This window comes from Pectinophora gossypiella, chromosome 8 (assembly GCF_024362695.1).
Source record: "Pectinophora gossypiella chromosome 8, ilPecGoss1.1, whole genome shotgun sequence".
NCBI lineage: Eukaryota > Metazoa > Arthropoda > Insecta > Lepidoptera > Gelechiidae > Pectinophora > Pectinophora gossypiella.
In genome coordinates, this window is record NC_065411.1 from 17,277,054 (window position 1) to 17,290,222 (window position 13,169).

General features: G+C 44.2%; 2 protein-coding genes across 4 annotated transcripts in view; one reads left to right on the top strand and one right to left on the bottom strand.

The window, feature by feature from the left end:
- LOC126369212 (sodium-independent sulfate anion transporter-like) overlaps window positions 1-2,563 on the top strand; it is a 33,457-nt gene extending 30,894 nt beyond the window's left edge. The window contains exons 10-14 of the mRNA XM_050013522.1: window positions 213-327; window positions 755-900; window positions 1,224-1,391; window positions 1,816-1,999; window positions 2,370-2,563. Coding sequence (XP_049869479.1) covers window positions 213-327; window positions 755-900; window positions 1,224-1,391; window positions 1,816-1,999; window positions 2,370-2,371 — 615 coding nt within the window. The 3' untranslated portion in view covers window positions 2,372-2,563. The remainder of the gene's footprint in view (window positions 1-212; window positions 328-754; window positions 901-1,223; window positions 1,392-1,815; window positions 2,000-2,369) is intronic.
- Window positions 2,564-3,663: 1,100 nt separating this feature from the next.
- Window positions 3,664-13,169, bottom strand: part of LOC126369204 (prominin-like protein) — a 45,033-nt gene continuing 35,527 nt past the window's right edge. Inside the window, exons 15-18 of one of the 3 annotated variants that reach the window (XM_050013508.1) lie at window positions 11,846-11,896; window positions 7,317-7,463; window positions 5,902-5,982; window positions 3,664-5,542 (exon numbers count right to left, since the gene is read on the bottom strand). In XM_050013508.1, the coding sequence (XP_049869465.1) occupies window positions 5,530-5,542; window positions 5,902-5,982; window positions 7,317-7,463; window positions 11,846-11,896 (292 nt within the window). In that variant the 3' untranslated portion in view covers window positions 3,664-5,529. The other 2 variants (XM_050013509.1, XM_050013510.1) reach the window with 2 other exon arrangements.

The window sequence follows — 13,169 nt, forward strand, 5'->3', positions numbered from 1 at the left end:
TCGATGCTCATAACACGCACCGTATGTGATGAGTGTTGACTCCAGTCTCTGGGCGTGGTCTAATTGGAACAATCGACCGGCTGCAAATGTCTACAGGGAGATGGGAGGATGTCTGTTCATTCTTTACATAGAACAAACAATTTCCTCTTTAGTAACTAATTGACATTAATTACTTGATTGTTAATGAATGAACAACCGATGTTTTGTTGCAGTATTTCACGCCATACTTCTACTACATCCCCAAGGCGTCGCTGGCGGCCGTCATCATCGCGGCCGTGGTCTTCATGATGGAACTGCATGTCTTCAAGCCCATCTGGAGAACTAAGAGTGAGTTCTTCTAGTTATATTTGTAGTCAAGCCATGTCCTCTCGATGCGTAAGAGTACCTACTTATCGTAGCCATGTAGTGAAAAACTCGCAATTTTATTTTTCCAAAATCACGTTCTGAAGTAATATTTCCAAAAAAAAACCAACAATAGACACCAATCAAAAATCAATTAAAAATTGATTGACTGATTGTATCAATTAAAAAATTGTGGTCTCAATTTAAGCAGGGATGAAAGTAATAGCGTGGCTATTGCGAGGTTTTGTGAAATGAAAGTGAAATGTGAGCGAATTTTCATGACTTATCTGAGTTCCGTAGTAGATAAAGAGCGGCCAAGAGTTGTAGCAAAAAAGCGCTAAGTGATTGCGACTTGATTGAGTCTATCAGCTACGATTGTAACCTAAACTAACGCACATATCGTTCTGTCCAGAGCTAGACATAATCCCGGCGGTGGTGACGTTCGGCGCGTGCCTGGTGACGCGGCTGGAGCTGGGCATCGTGACCGGCATCGCCGTCAACCTCATGTTCCTGCTGTACGCCTCCGCGCGGCCCACCGTGCGCGTCACGCACGCCCTCGTGAGTGTCCTACTTTAACGACTACATCGAGAACAAATTGAGAATTGTTTTTTAAATAGTAAATATATATATATATAAGAAAAACATGCAAGAAAAGAAAATAAATACTTTTGATTTAGATTTTTTTTGAATATCATCATAATTAGATACTTAACTCCTCTCAGACATCCGTCTTCGCGGTTGGTCTTGGTCAAATAGGTTTAACGATTTACGCATGAAAAGGAAGGTAAGAAGAGTCTTTCGCATTTATAACATTAGTATGGATTATTTAATTATTACTAAGCATTTGTTAGGTGTATCTAAGTAAGTACGTGTGTGTGCAGTCAGGTGACGGCGTGGAGCACCTGGTGGCGGTGGTGGACCGCTCGCTGGCGTTCCCGTCGGCGGAGTTCGTGCGGCGCGCGCTGCGCAAGGCGGCCGCGCGCGCCCACAACCTGCCGCTCGTCATCGACGCCACGCACGTGCAGGCCGCTGACTTCACCGCCGCCAAGGTGCGCTCTACTGCTCTACTATCTACCGCCAGCCCTTTTGCTCCAATCTCTACCTTCATAGTCGTCCATTCAAAAGTAGTCTCATCAAAACCATTAAGCATCTCCACAAACGCAACGAATAACGATGTAGGTTTGATTTTCATTACAAGCTTAGACAGAAACATCATCTGCACCATGATCTTATCATCCTGTTCAATTCGTATTAGGGGCTCGACATCCAGTCTAATACTCCAATGTAACAGTGGGCATACGACCAGTAGGTACTATCACTATTATTACAGTTCATGCATGACACGTAATTCAGAATAATAAATACCTACTTACTAAGAGTAAGTACTGGACTGTACCCATCCAAAGGGGAGGTTATTCGTAAATTTAATTGTATGATAATCAGTTGTACTAATTTGTTGCATAACGTTCGCAGGGTATAAAATCCCTGATCGAAGACTTCCACGCGCGCGGGCAGCCGATCATCTTCTTCAACGTGAAGCCGTCCATCGCCGAGGTGTTCCGCGGTGTGCGCCCGCGCAGCTTCCTGCACACCGCCTGCCGCTCGCAGCTCGACCAGCTGCTTCTGGCCGCGCGCAACCACAAACTACCACCCACCTGTTAGTAGACCCCCTCTTTGTATCTCCCGCTCTTTAGCGTCCTGTTTCTCTTTGTGAGGTTACCTAGTCAAAAGTAGTTTCACAATTTTGATAATTTGTAATTGGTGGGCAAACACGTCTTTGCTAAGGTACAAGTTGATACAACTGCAGTACAACATCCACGGCGTTGGTCCGCGGAGGTCCGTGCTGCTCTACGTCCACGGCGAGGTACATACGTAGGTACAGAGGCCATGTCGTACAACGGACAGACGGTTTCTTTGAGATATGTGTGTCCTGAGAAACATAAATGAAACCTCTTCTTTGGTTTCCTGCGGCGGCATTATCCTCGAAGCGAGGTATTCTTGAAACTAACACCACTTGTATATTCCAGAGCGGCCGCAGCGGCAGTGACGCACGATCTCCGGACGCGCATGCGCCGACACACAGTATTTACTATTGCCACGTTGAGACGCCACTACGTGAACTATTATTTATATAACGATAGCCTAGCTTAGGTTACCTAGCGTAAGACAAGGTTGCGTGCGAGAGTTTTTGACATATTGAAATAAATTGTGATGGTTGTTCCCTCTGTGTTTACTGTTTGTTTCCCCGATGAAGTACACTGTGTGTGGGCCCGTAGACTGAGACTGACACGACAGTTTTTATAAGACCGAGTGTGGCTAGACTGGCTGGTTACACACACATACATACATAAACTCATGCCTATTTCCCACCGGGATAAGCAGACTATCGAATTCATTCCATTTGCTTCCATCCTGACATACTTCTCGTTTCCTCCACATTCATCAATCGTTTCATACACGCACGCCGGTTCAGAGTAGATCTTACTGAACCTTTTGCTAAGGACTGGCTAGTTATATCTGGATAGTGCTGCTTATCCCAAGAAGAATACAGGGCATGAATTTATGTAGGTTTTAAAATGTCAACAGTCAACTAATAGACTGTATTTGTTGTTCAGTAGGTGACTAAATCACTAAATACCAGTCTACAATGATCGAAAACAATTATTTTTAGACTCATTTACGAATTTTAATCAAATTCTTGGATTATGTAACAATGACTACTTACCACGTTTATTATTGATACGTAACAACCACGTATTGGAAACTAATTCCATTAACATTTTCGTTTAGACGCGTCATAAAAAGTATCTCATTTGACCAGGTTGTCTGATAAGTCATGAGTACGGAAGGGTTATCGACGATTGCAGTGAAGTTGCAGCGCCGACGTCAGGTGACGTGGGTCAGAGTGGGGGTAGTCTGTCACTGCCTGTCAGTGACACAGTTACCATCGGAACGCAGAGAGCGACAGACCTTGCCTCGTCGACGTTTGTAGGGACTCGCATATTGTGAAATGGGAGTCTTTGGTTCGATTTTTGTGCGTTTGTGAATTGAATACTATGATAAAACTGTGAAAGTGTGGCATAACATTGGGACGTAATGATAGTGATTCTGACGACGGGAATACAGACTGCATCTCATTGTCTAACACTCACACCAGAGGACCTATGATGTCATCCAGAGCCATGTTATACAGCATTCCTGTCTGCTTCGACAGTAAGGTAAGTTTTTTTATTGTTTTTTATAATATTTTGTTTAAAAATCTACGCGAGTTGCCGTAAGCTCTCGCTTTCACAGTGTAGGTGGCGCAATAAAACGAATGAGTTCCAGATAATTAAATGATGTATTTATTACAATCCTCAAACACTCCAGATCTGCTTGACACAGCCTTCAGCGCATCCTTACAATTTTTGGTTACACTACACATACGATAGAGTGGAATTATAATATAGTATTATACTGTATATTCGCTAGTCGCCGGCGCGGGCGGCGCGGCTAGTACCACACGCGCTACAGGTGGCGCCACATAATGATGGCATAAATGCATACTGTTGTTAACACTATCTGAGACAAAACGCTACTGAAATTGTATTGTTTGTATACGTAACTTATATACTACTGTATTTATTGTGTGTCATTAGATCCTCTCGACGTTGTGCTCGAATCCCTTCTAGGATCCAGTTACATATGTTGCAGCACGAAAGTGCCACACTTGAGCAGAAACATTACACATAAATTCCCTTGACAGAGTTCAATAATAGTGAGTCTACTGTAAAGTGAGCACAGTGCGATATAATTATACCAATGTGTAGATAGGAAGACACCGTATAATTAATGACAAAATTTCTAAACAGAACGCACATCGCTTTTAAACTTTCGTACCCGCGTCGGATGTTACAGCACACCGCATTAAATTGTGTCCTTATGAAATCACTATTTGGCAATGTTATGAGTAAAGTAAACACTATAACAATGCGGTGTCGCGGCAGCAGGCGACACAGACTGCGGCGGCCTGACTACGGGCGCGCATTACATTTGCACCTCACTCCAGTCAACAAGTAAAAAAATACTACTAACACTAACATTGAATAATCACAAAATTTTACTAAATACGAATAAATGGTCAGTGTACACCGACTAGCACTAACCGAAATAAAAGTAATGTATATAGCGCGGGGCTGCGGCTGTGGGCCTGCTGGTGGCGGGGTGACCCGGGGCGGAGCGACGCTCCATGGTCATTCCACAACGCGCTCATCGAAAGTGTATAATTGGCATACAAAGTGGCAGCCACGCTCACACAGTATACAGCGGAGTTTGGCATAGCACGGCGCGGACGTCGGCGAGCTTACACTAGTTAAATATAAATGCATTACAATCTCGTCGACGTGATGTGTACGTGTGAACGAGTGACAATTACCTACTTATCACATTCTCTATCGCTTTTCCATGCGCCTCCCTGCGAGTGAAAAACCGACAGAAACAGCTAAACTTACATCTAAGAAATGTATAATACGCTAACATAAAGAGAATCTCTCAGATTTAGAAATGAAACACATTTGTGCGGCAATCCTATTCCGCCCCTCAACAAACGATATAAGTAATAAATTCTGAAATTATTTAAAGCCAACACGACCGTGCGGTCACACAATATGTATACGTACCCTAATAACGTTGAGCCGAAAACAGACGAAACTACACATTGTAAACATTGGACAGTCGAAATATGGCAGTTACTGTGAGTGAGCCCTGGCGCCAGGCTCGTCCCTCCAGCGCCGGCGCCGGCACGCGGCCATGACGTCGCAACTTGCGTCGACGCGACGCCGCCTTAACGTCTACGCCCGTAAACTTACGTATACATTCGTTCATTCGTGTTAGGCGGAGCGACACGAGTGAAACTTTATTATAACATTTTAATATTGTTAATCCATATTGTCTTTATTAGTACGTTTTGTTAGCACGTAAAAGAACGAATGAACGAATGGAACGGCAAATATCCACAAGCTTTCTTACATCGAATAATATGGACACAGTGTCATAAATTATGGCCTCTGTATTGTAAAAATACTCTCTAGTCGTATAATCGGGCGGGCTGCGTTCCTCGGCACGAAGTTGTACGTGGGGGGGGGGGTCCGGGGGCCTCAGTACTTCAGCAGGTCGTCATCGAATTCCGTGAGATCGGTGAGCGCCACCTTACTGTCTATCACTGCAAACACATAACATCCAGTCAGAACAAGCAACACACGTATGAATACGCAAACTAAATTCAAAAATTGAAAGTGAAGTTGACGGTTTGATGATGAGGGTTGCGAATATATAGGTAGTTACTAAACCACCACCACAAAAAAAAAGCATGACCCATCGCTTATATCCGTCATCGTGCACTTCGAAGCAAGATTACCTCAAAACATTTGAATATTGCACCGTAACCGGGGAAGCACATTCTTAATGAAGGGCGGGTCGGTTCTTGAGAATTACGAAATTAGATGAGAAAAGAAAGTGCACCAGTATTATTATAACATGTTGGTGGAGTGATGGTTGTAGTAGTGGTGAGCGTGTACTCACGTCGGTCCGGGATAGTAGTATGGCGGGGGGCGCTCGTACTCAGTGGGGCCGTGGTAGCGGGGGGGGCCTTCTTCCCAGTGCCTGCAACACACAGCCGTCACCGCGTGCTAGTGCCACTCTTATTGCTAACATGCCTCCCTACAGCCAGCGAATAAAACATAAGGAAAAATAATACAAAATTCATCGCGATTTCGGCCCCGTTATCAAAAATCTATAAACGGCAACGTAATATAACCTTTTAATTTATTTACGTTATTATATTATGAAGTACACAAGCTAAAATTAAAGTGACGTTTGACTGTTAACGTCTGCGGGGGGCGACTGCGCGGGGTAGTTTAGTGATAAGACGGACGTTTCAATACGACCTATGTTTTTTTCGCTCGCCGCCTAGCTACGACACCACCCACCGCACCCGTACACTGCGACTACGCAGGCCTTCCTCTCGGTACCACAACAAGTACGCGCGCTCAAACCCTCCCTCTCGCCGCTCGTTTGTCGTAACCAACAAATTTACGTGCTTAATTGTCTTTCTACTACATGTATCTCCATTACTAAACATAACGACATTCTTCTCTAGTATTCTACACAATATGCTTGTGACCAGCAATCTTATTTGCCTAAAGGTGCACTGGTGTAGATAGCACTTATGTGTTAAAAAAATACAATTTTAAAGCATCAATCGTTTTAGTCGATACCGGGATTTTGAATATCGTATAAATTGTTTAAAGAAGCTACCATACTTTCACAGCTTTTATGAAGTTTCGACAAATAAGCACCCGAATATCCAGCCACTGCTGGTTGTGACAGTAAGCCAAGAGAGGGATGATGAAGCCAAGAGAGGGAGGGATGGTGTGTAGAGGTCTTTAAATGATGGATGCAACAACAGCTATCAGTAGTAGTAGTACTGTTTAGTCACGCATACAATATGTAACAGTACAAGAAAAAGGCCTTAGTACACGAGGCATGCTGGGATACATTAGGTGTTGTTATGGTGTAATGTTATAGACTACCATCGGCGTCAGCGTGGGGGGGGGTAGGGCGGGGGCAAGACGGCGCACACGTCGCCGAGCAGCGGCCGCGAGCGCCGTCTACGGGCAAACGCACCACTAGCGGGGTAGCTCACGGTGCACGCCACGACGTACGACACGTCGTGGTGTCACCACGAGCATCGGGAGTAGATCGGGGAGCAATTTATTATATTCGACAAAGGTTTCTAGATTTAATTCGACGGCGACAGCAGATGGTGCGACAACGTTACCATCTAAATAGGACGATGCTGATTTTGTTACAGATTGGAAAGTGCGTTAAAAGAGCGTATTTAGTCACAGGGTCTCATTTCTGTCCACAAATAATGTCTCACGAATAAGCAAGCCTACATAAATACGTGTGTGTGTGTGTGTGCGTGTGGTACTCACTTTGGCGCCATATCATTATATCTGCGCGCGTGGTGTGCGTGGTGCGCGTCTGCGGGCGCGGGCGCGGCCCGTGGCGGCCCGGCGCCCGCGGCTGCGGCTGCGGCCCGCGCGGCGCCCCGCCCCGCGCGCTTCTCTGCCTTGTAGGCGCTGCAACACACGCTCGTGGCATCACCGGCTCGGGCGGCGCTCTCGTGTAATAAGCGTTTAGTCGCGCTGCCCACGCTGCACCAGCCGAACGCCACTAATATGTCACGTAGCGCGGCTGGCGTTTCGATATACCTAACCTTGCAGCGGCGCGACTTAAATGCCTTTACATGAAAACGCTTCAAAAAGTTTGTAAATTGAGAACTACCGTGCCAATCCGTCAAAAGTAACATCTAGTTTGTCTAAAACGACGATTAAACGACTTGTATACTCTTCCCTTGACGGAAACTTTTGTACGTTAATGTAGATTGATTTTATCATACTTATGCATAATAGAAAACCAAATGTTAGGTAAAGATATTACGGCAAAGTCTACCATTGGCAAGATAATTCATAATGATAATAGCGGGTAAAGTGACGTGAGGAAAAAAGCATTAATTCTACAAGCACAAAATTTTGATTAATTAGTTGCAATCGTTCAACACCACTACACCAATTCGTTAACAGGGGGTAGGCTGCGAGCAACAGAGGAAACTATTTACAAGAAAGAAAACGTCAACCGAAATTAAGACGTAAACCAAATATAAGAACGGCATGCTGTGATGTGACGTCACCGTCCTGACGTCCCTCACGACACGTAAACGTAAATCAAGGCTAAAATAAAGACCCTCACAGAAGCGGAAACAAAACAAGATATGTATAATAATAGTTGTTACCGCTGGCATGTGGTCGCAGCCGCTGGACTGAGTGGGGCCACAGGACTCACTCACAACACTGCACTATTATATTACTACTTACACTAATACAGTTGCAAGCAGAGCGGACATGAATACTACAATTTTTTGAGTCAATAATTTCGCATAGTAATGAATGGTAACAACAAAATCCGATGAGTTTCTGACTTATAAGTGCAAAACAAACACACAATCACTTTTCAAGACTTCAAAGATTCCAACCCACGTACGAAGGACAGCCAATACCAGTTCCATATACGCTCTGCTGTACAATATTCTTAAACTATGTTTGTTTCACGTATATTCAAATAATATTGTATCGTACGTACTAATCTTATTACAACCAAATGCTTCACAATGAATATAAATACAGATGAGATTACACGTTACTTTCTTATCCTACGCCCGACACTGGGCCTACTCAATTCACTGCAGTGCTTCATTTCATGAACCCTTACGATATACAAAAGGATATTATTAAATACATTATTCCTAAGATATACAGTTGTTTATCAAAGTACATGTATAATATTTCTGTAAAAACGTATTGGAAAAATGTTGATATGAAAAATTTAATATTTCATCCTATCCTACTTCCCTCGGCGCACACTTCAGAGCTCTTACTCACCAGCAGGCAGCAGCTAATAAGCTGTTCAAGACGTTACACATGCAGCTATGGTACAATACCTTCAGCTTGTAGTGCAATAGTTTTTAAAACTGCTGGGTTTTATTTATACCTGGAAAATGCGCTCATTAAGCGCATCTTGCAGTCTGCAAGAACTCAATAATCTAAATATCTTCTCTCAAAAAGGTTTTGAAGCAAGTCTGTCTTCATATTAAGCTATAAATTGAATCTATGCCTAGAGAAAAGTCATAATTTATATAGATCAACAAGGATCTCTTTGATGACGTCGCCAGGAAGGCGCTGGTATGCACCATCTGCATACATTCTATTTGATACAGCTGTCCAATATCCTTGTAGGTCTATAGATATTTTTCACTTCAAATATTTTCGAAGAGATGAGATAAGAGCTTTCTCCATCACCATAAACAACGTTTGTAACTTTCTCTTTGCATCCAATGAAAGACTTTCCATGGTACGGTCCCCAAAACGGATTTAACGTGATAATTACCTATTTTCTCATTGCTCGGGTACATGAATTATTCAAAAATATAATGTAATGGCAGAAGCTTAATATAAAAATAATTGTTGCTTGATATTTGGATCAGATGTTTCTACCTATATTGCTTGTCTTTATTTTGTTCAGAATAATGATGTGTTGTAATAACAAGGGTTATCATTTGTACCCAAAAACAAAGATAAAAGATGTGTATGTCTGTTGGCCATGAATTTAGAAAGAAGAACTAGAAGAAGTCCCTCATTAGGGAGACAGAGTATGGACCTACCTACTTGCAATGGTGGATATAGCTCGTGTGAAATGTGCGCCCATTGTCCCGCTATCCTCCACTGTCCATCCTTCCCCCTACAACTGCCGACAACAAGTGTAAACCCGTACAAAGTCTACTAAACACTCCGTATCAAAACTAGTAAACTCCGAACCTACCGTGTATACAACTACATCATGTATAATAATGCGGTATATGTCGCTACAGTATGGATATATCTTTGTATTTATCTTCTAAAGTTCTGACGACGAGATCAAAACGTTGTACAAGCGTTGCGATAGTATACTGAATTGAAAGAATGGACTACCACTGGAAAGTTATCTTTATTTAGAAAAAAAACCTCACTCGATATCAAAAAGTAAGACTAAAATATAAAAAATGTTTACAATATTCGTTCCCAAAAAGTGTTAACAACTACAAATGCTTTGGATAAAATGCAAATATTATTTCTAAATAAGTTCATTCATAATATTTCACTGATCAGTTTGTTCCATTGTAGATTCCAAGTGCTAGTCCACTCGAATATAACAACTGTATGGCGAGGCAGAGGCGGTAATATGGACGTTTGTGCTTCCCAAGCGAAAGCAAGTGTTACAAGCAATACGCCAGCGGCTACACGGGTGTACCAATATACATTTATTATTAATGTTTACGAGATAACTTGATATGGACAGAGCAGGACTGAGTAGTCATACAACACCAGCCCTGTGGTTTAACTTGGAAGACAATAATTCAAACAATAAATTTTTGGCTACGATAAATTGGTCTTTCCAAATTCATTGTGACCTCGACAAATGAACCCTGTTCAATCTGTACATTTTTTTCGAAATATACTTATTCTAAAACCTGAATAAGTTTCTAAAACATTGATTTTAAAGTATTTAACCAAATAAATTGTTCCACAAATTTATCTCTTCGCCCAGCTGGACGTCGCCAAGGGTCGACAATTCACTGCAAAAGCAACAGCATATATTGATTCCTGCAGGTGTTATCATATTTTTTACAAAAACTCGAGGAGTGGGATATCAGTCGTGTCTCGAGATTTGTGAAGTGACTAGAGAAAATATTTGGTTCGACAAATGATTGTCAATATTAGAGGAATCGGCAGTGGTGTCCGGCCATGGCGGCGCGGCGGAGCGAGGTGCGTCGTGCGGCTCACTCGGCGTCGTGTATGCCGGACTCGTTGTCCTCGTCCTTGGCGTCGAGGCGCGTCTTGAGGTCGTCGATGAGCGCGGGCGGCGGCAGCAGCGTGCACACCACGTCGTGGCCCGCCAGCAGCAGCTGCGAGCCCGCCGCCTCCCCCCCGCCGGGGGCCGGGGGGCCCTCCGCGGGGGGCGCGCTGGGCTGCGAGCGCTCGCGCCACTCGGCGATCTTGCCCTCGATGTCCAGCGTGCTGCGCTTGGAGCCGCTGCACCGGCCCGCACGCACACGTCACACGTCACACAAGACACTCCGCCCGCACACCGCAGCCGCCGCTCTACCACCACGGACCGACCGCACACCGCATCCACTTTTGACGTCTAATGCATCGGATATGTACTTACAACAACCGTTTACCGAATGTATAAATAAAATTCGCAGTGTTCGTATCGGTCGGTCCATGTTTAATATATATATAAAAATATGTATATTAAAATTCTTATAGAAGTAAAACGTACGACTAGCCGTGCCCGAGGGGAGTGTCGGTCTGAATTGACATAATCTTAAATATAAAATTTCGCGCGAGGTAAATATGAGAATTTAATTATCACTTGTTTATCGTATTAGAGACACATCCTCAGATCTACCTCGACACATATCACCTAGAGTATGGACTGTTCCCTAGCCGCAGTGAAACATAAGATAAAGAAACCAAAGTAAACAGAACTGAAGATAAGTGAAGTTTGTCGTTGTCATGCCGCTCGCATGCATCGGTTACTTTACACACAATAATTAGTACCACACATGCTCGGTTAGAGGTCCTGCACTTTGTTACAATATATGTATAATGCATATATAGATAGATAGACGTTAGCACTAGGTTGTAATGTATATATAAACCCTTATACAATATTTACATTAGTCGTCAAACATAGCTGAGGAAAGGAAAAGATTCAGAAATCTAGCATGCAGTGCTTTTAGCCCCAAAATCAAACAAATGCGCGTCGCTGCGGAACCAGCGCGGGGCCTGCGCGGGGCCCGGGGGGAGGGATGCGTGCACACTGCGGGACACATGCTGCGGGGGAGGCGGGGTGTGGCACTTACTTGGCAAGGGGTACGTTATCGCGGTCCGCGTACGCGTCATACAAATACTCGCTGCAACAGACAACACGAGGTCAGACAGCGCCACTCGACCGCCTCGCGCGCGCGCTCCACTCACACTATATCGCTTAGAATGATAGACTGATCAGCAGTTGTCAACGTCGGTTCTTAGCAAGTTGATTATTTTTCGGCTAACGTTTAGAAGCAAGATAGTGGGAGTAGAGCGAGCGCGCGAGGCCCTGCACAACACATTATGCCATACGACGCAATGCTACAAGTTGACGAGGTACAGGCGACAGGGGAACATTTGCAGATACATTGGATATATCTGGACACTAACGGCGGGATGTACGGAACATTACCAGAAACTGTGCTGCTGATACTTCAATGAGAATGGACATCATGTCGCGAAAAAACTAAAATAAATAACTCACCAAGTTATTAAGAAATATCTTATAGTTAGGTACTTCTAGCTGGGCGGTTTGTCTAAATACAATGTAACTTATACAGAGCTAATGTTAGCTGTCACCTACTCTGGAGTATGATGGTGATGTGACAAAAAATTAAAACCAATTGAAATAAAACAACTAAATGATCAAAAAATACAGCTACTGGTGTTATGTTACTGGGACGTATATTTACATATTGGCAACAAAAAGACATTCTACATGTGTTGGTGGCGGCTACAGCGGCGCGGCACGGCACGGCTACCGCGGTTCCCGCGACAAGCGGCGACAGTATGCACTAGCGACACATGCCATCGATACATCGACCTCACTACACTCAGTGACCTCGTAAGGGCGCGATGATGAAGCTACGGGGGACGATGACACATCGAGCTACGAACTACTTGCTCATTGGAAGACTGGAGTTTTAGAATTCGACCCTGCGTCTGATGATAACTGCAGTAATGGGTGAGTTTGTTTTTCTTTGAGTTACTTGAAAGGCAATGAAGGAAGGCTTCCCAATGAGCAAAGTGATGGTGGAGAAGATAGCGTGCGGCCGCCATGAGGTCGACGAGCAACACGAGCGACGCCGGCGCTGCCGTCACGACGCCGAGACCTCAACGACCATACATCATATAGGCTATGGTATAATAATGTGGTAACGAATTTAATATGTGGTTGGTTATATAGTAGGTCGGTTCGGTATCGTGAGAGCAGGCGGTAAGAGAGTGTCAGTTACCGGAGGAGGCGTAGGGTCACCGCCACCAGCCGCGGCGGCGGCACATCGGCTCGTATTCGCTGCTAGAACACACGTCACACACGTCACACGTCACCGCTCTACTCGCACACACGCCACCACCGCGCCACTATGAGGATGAGGT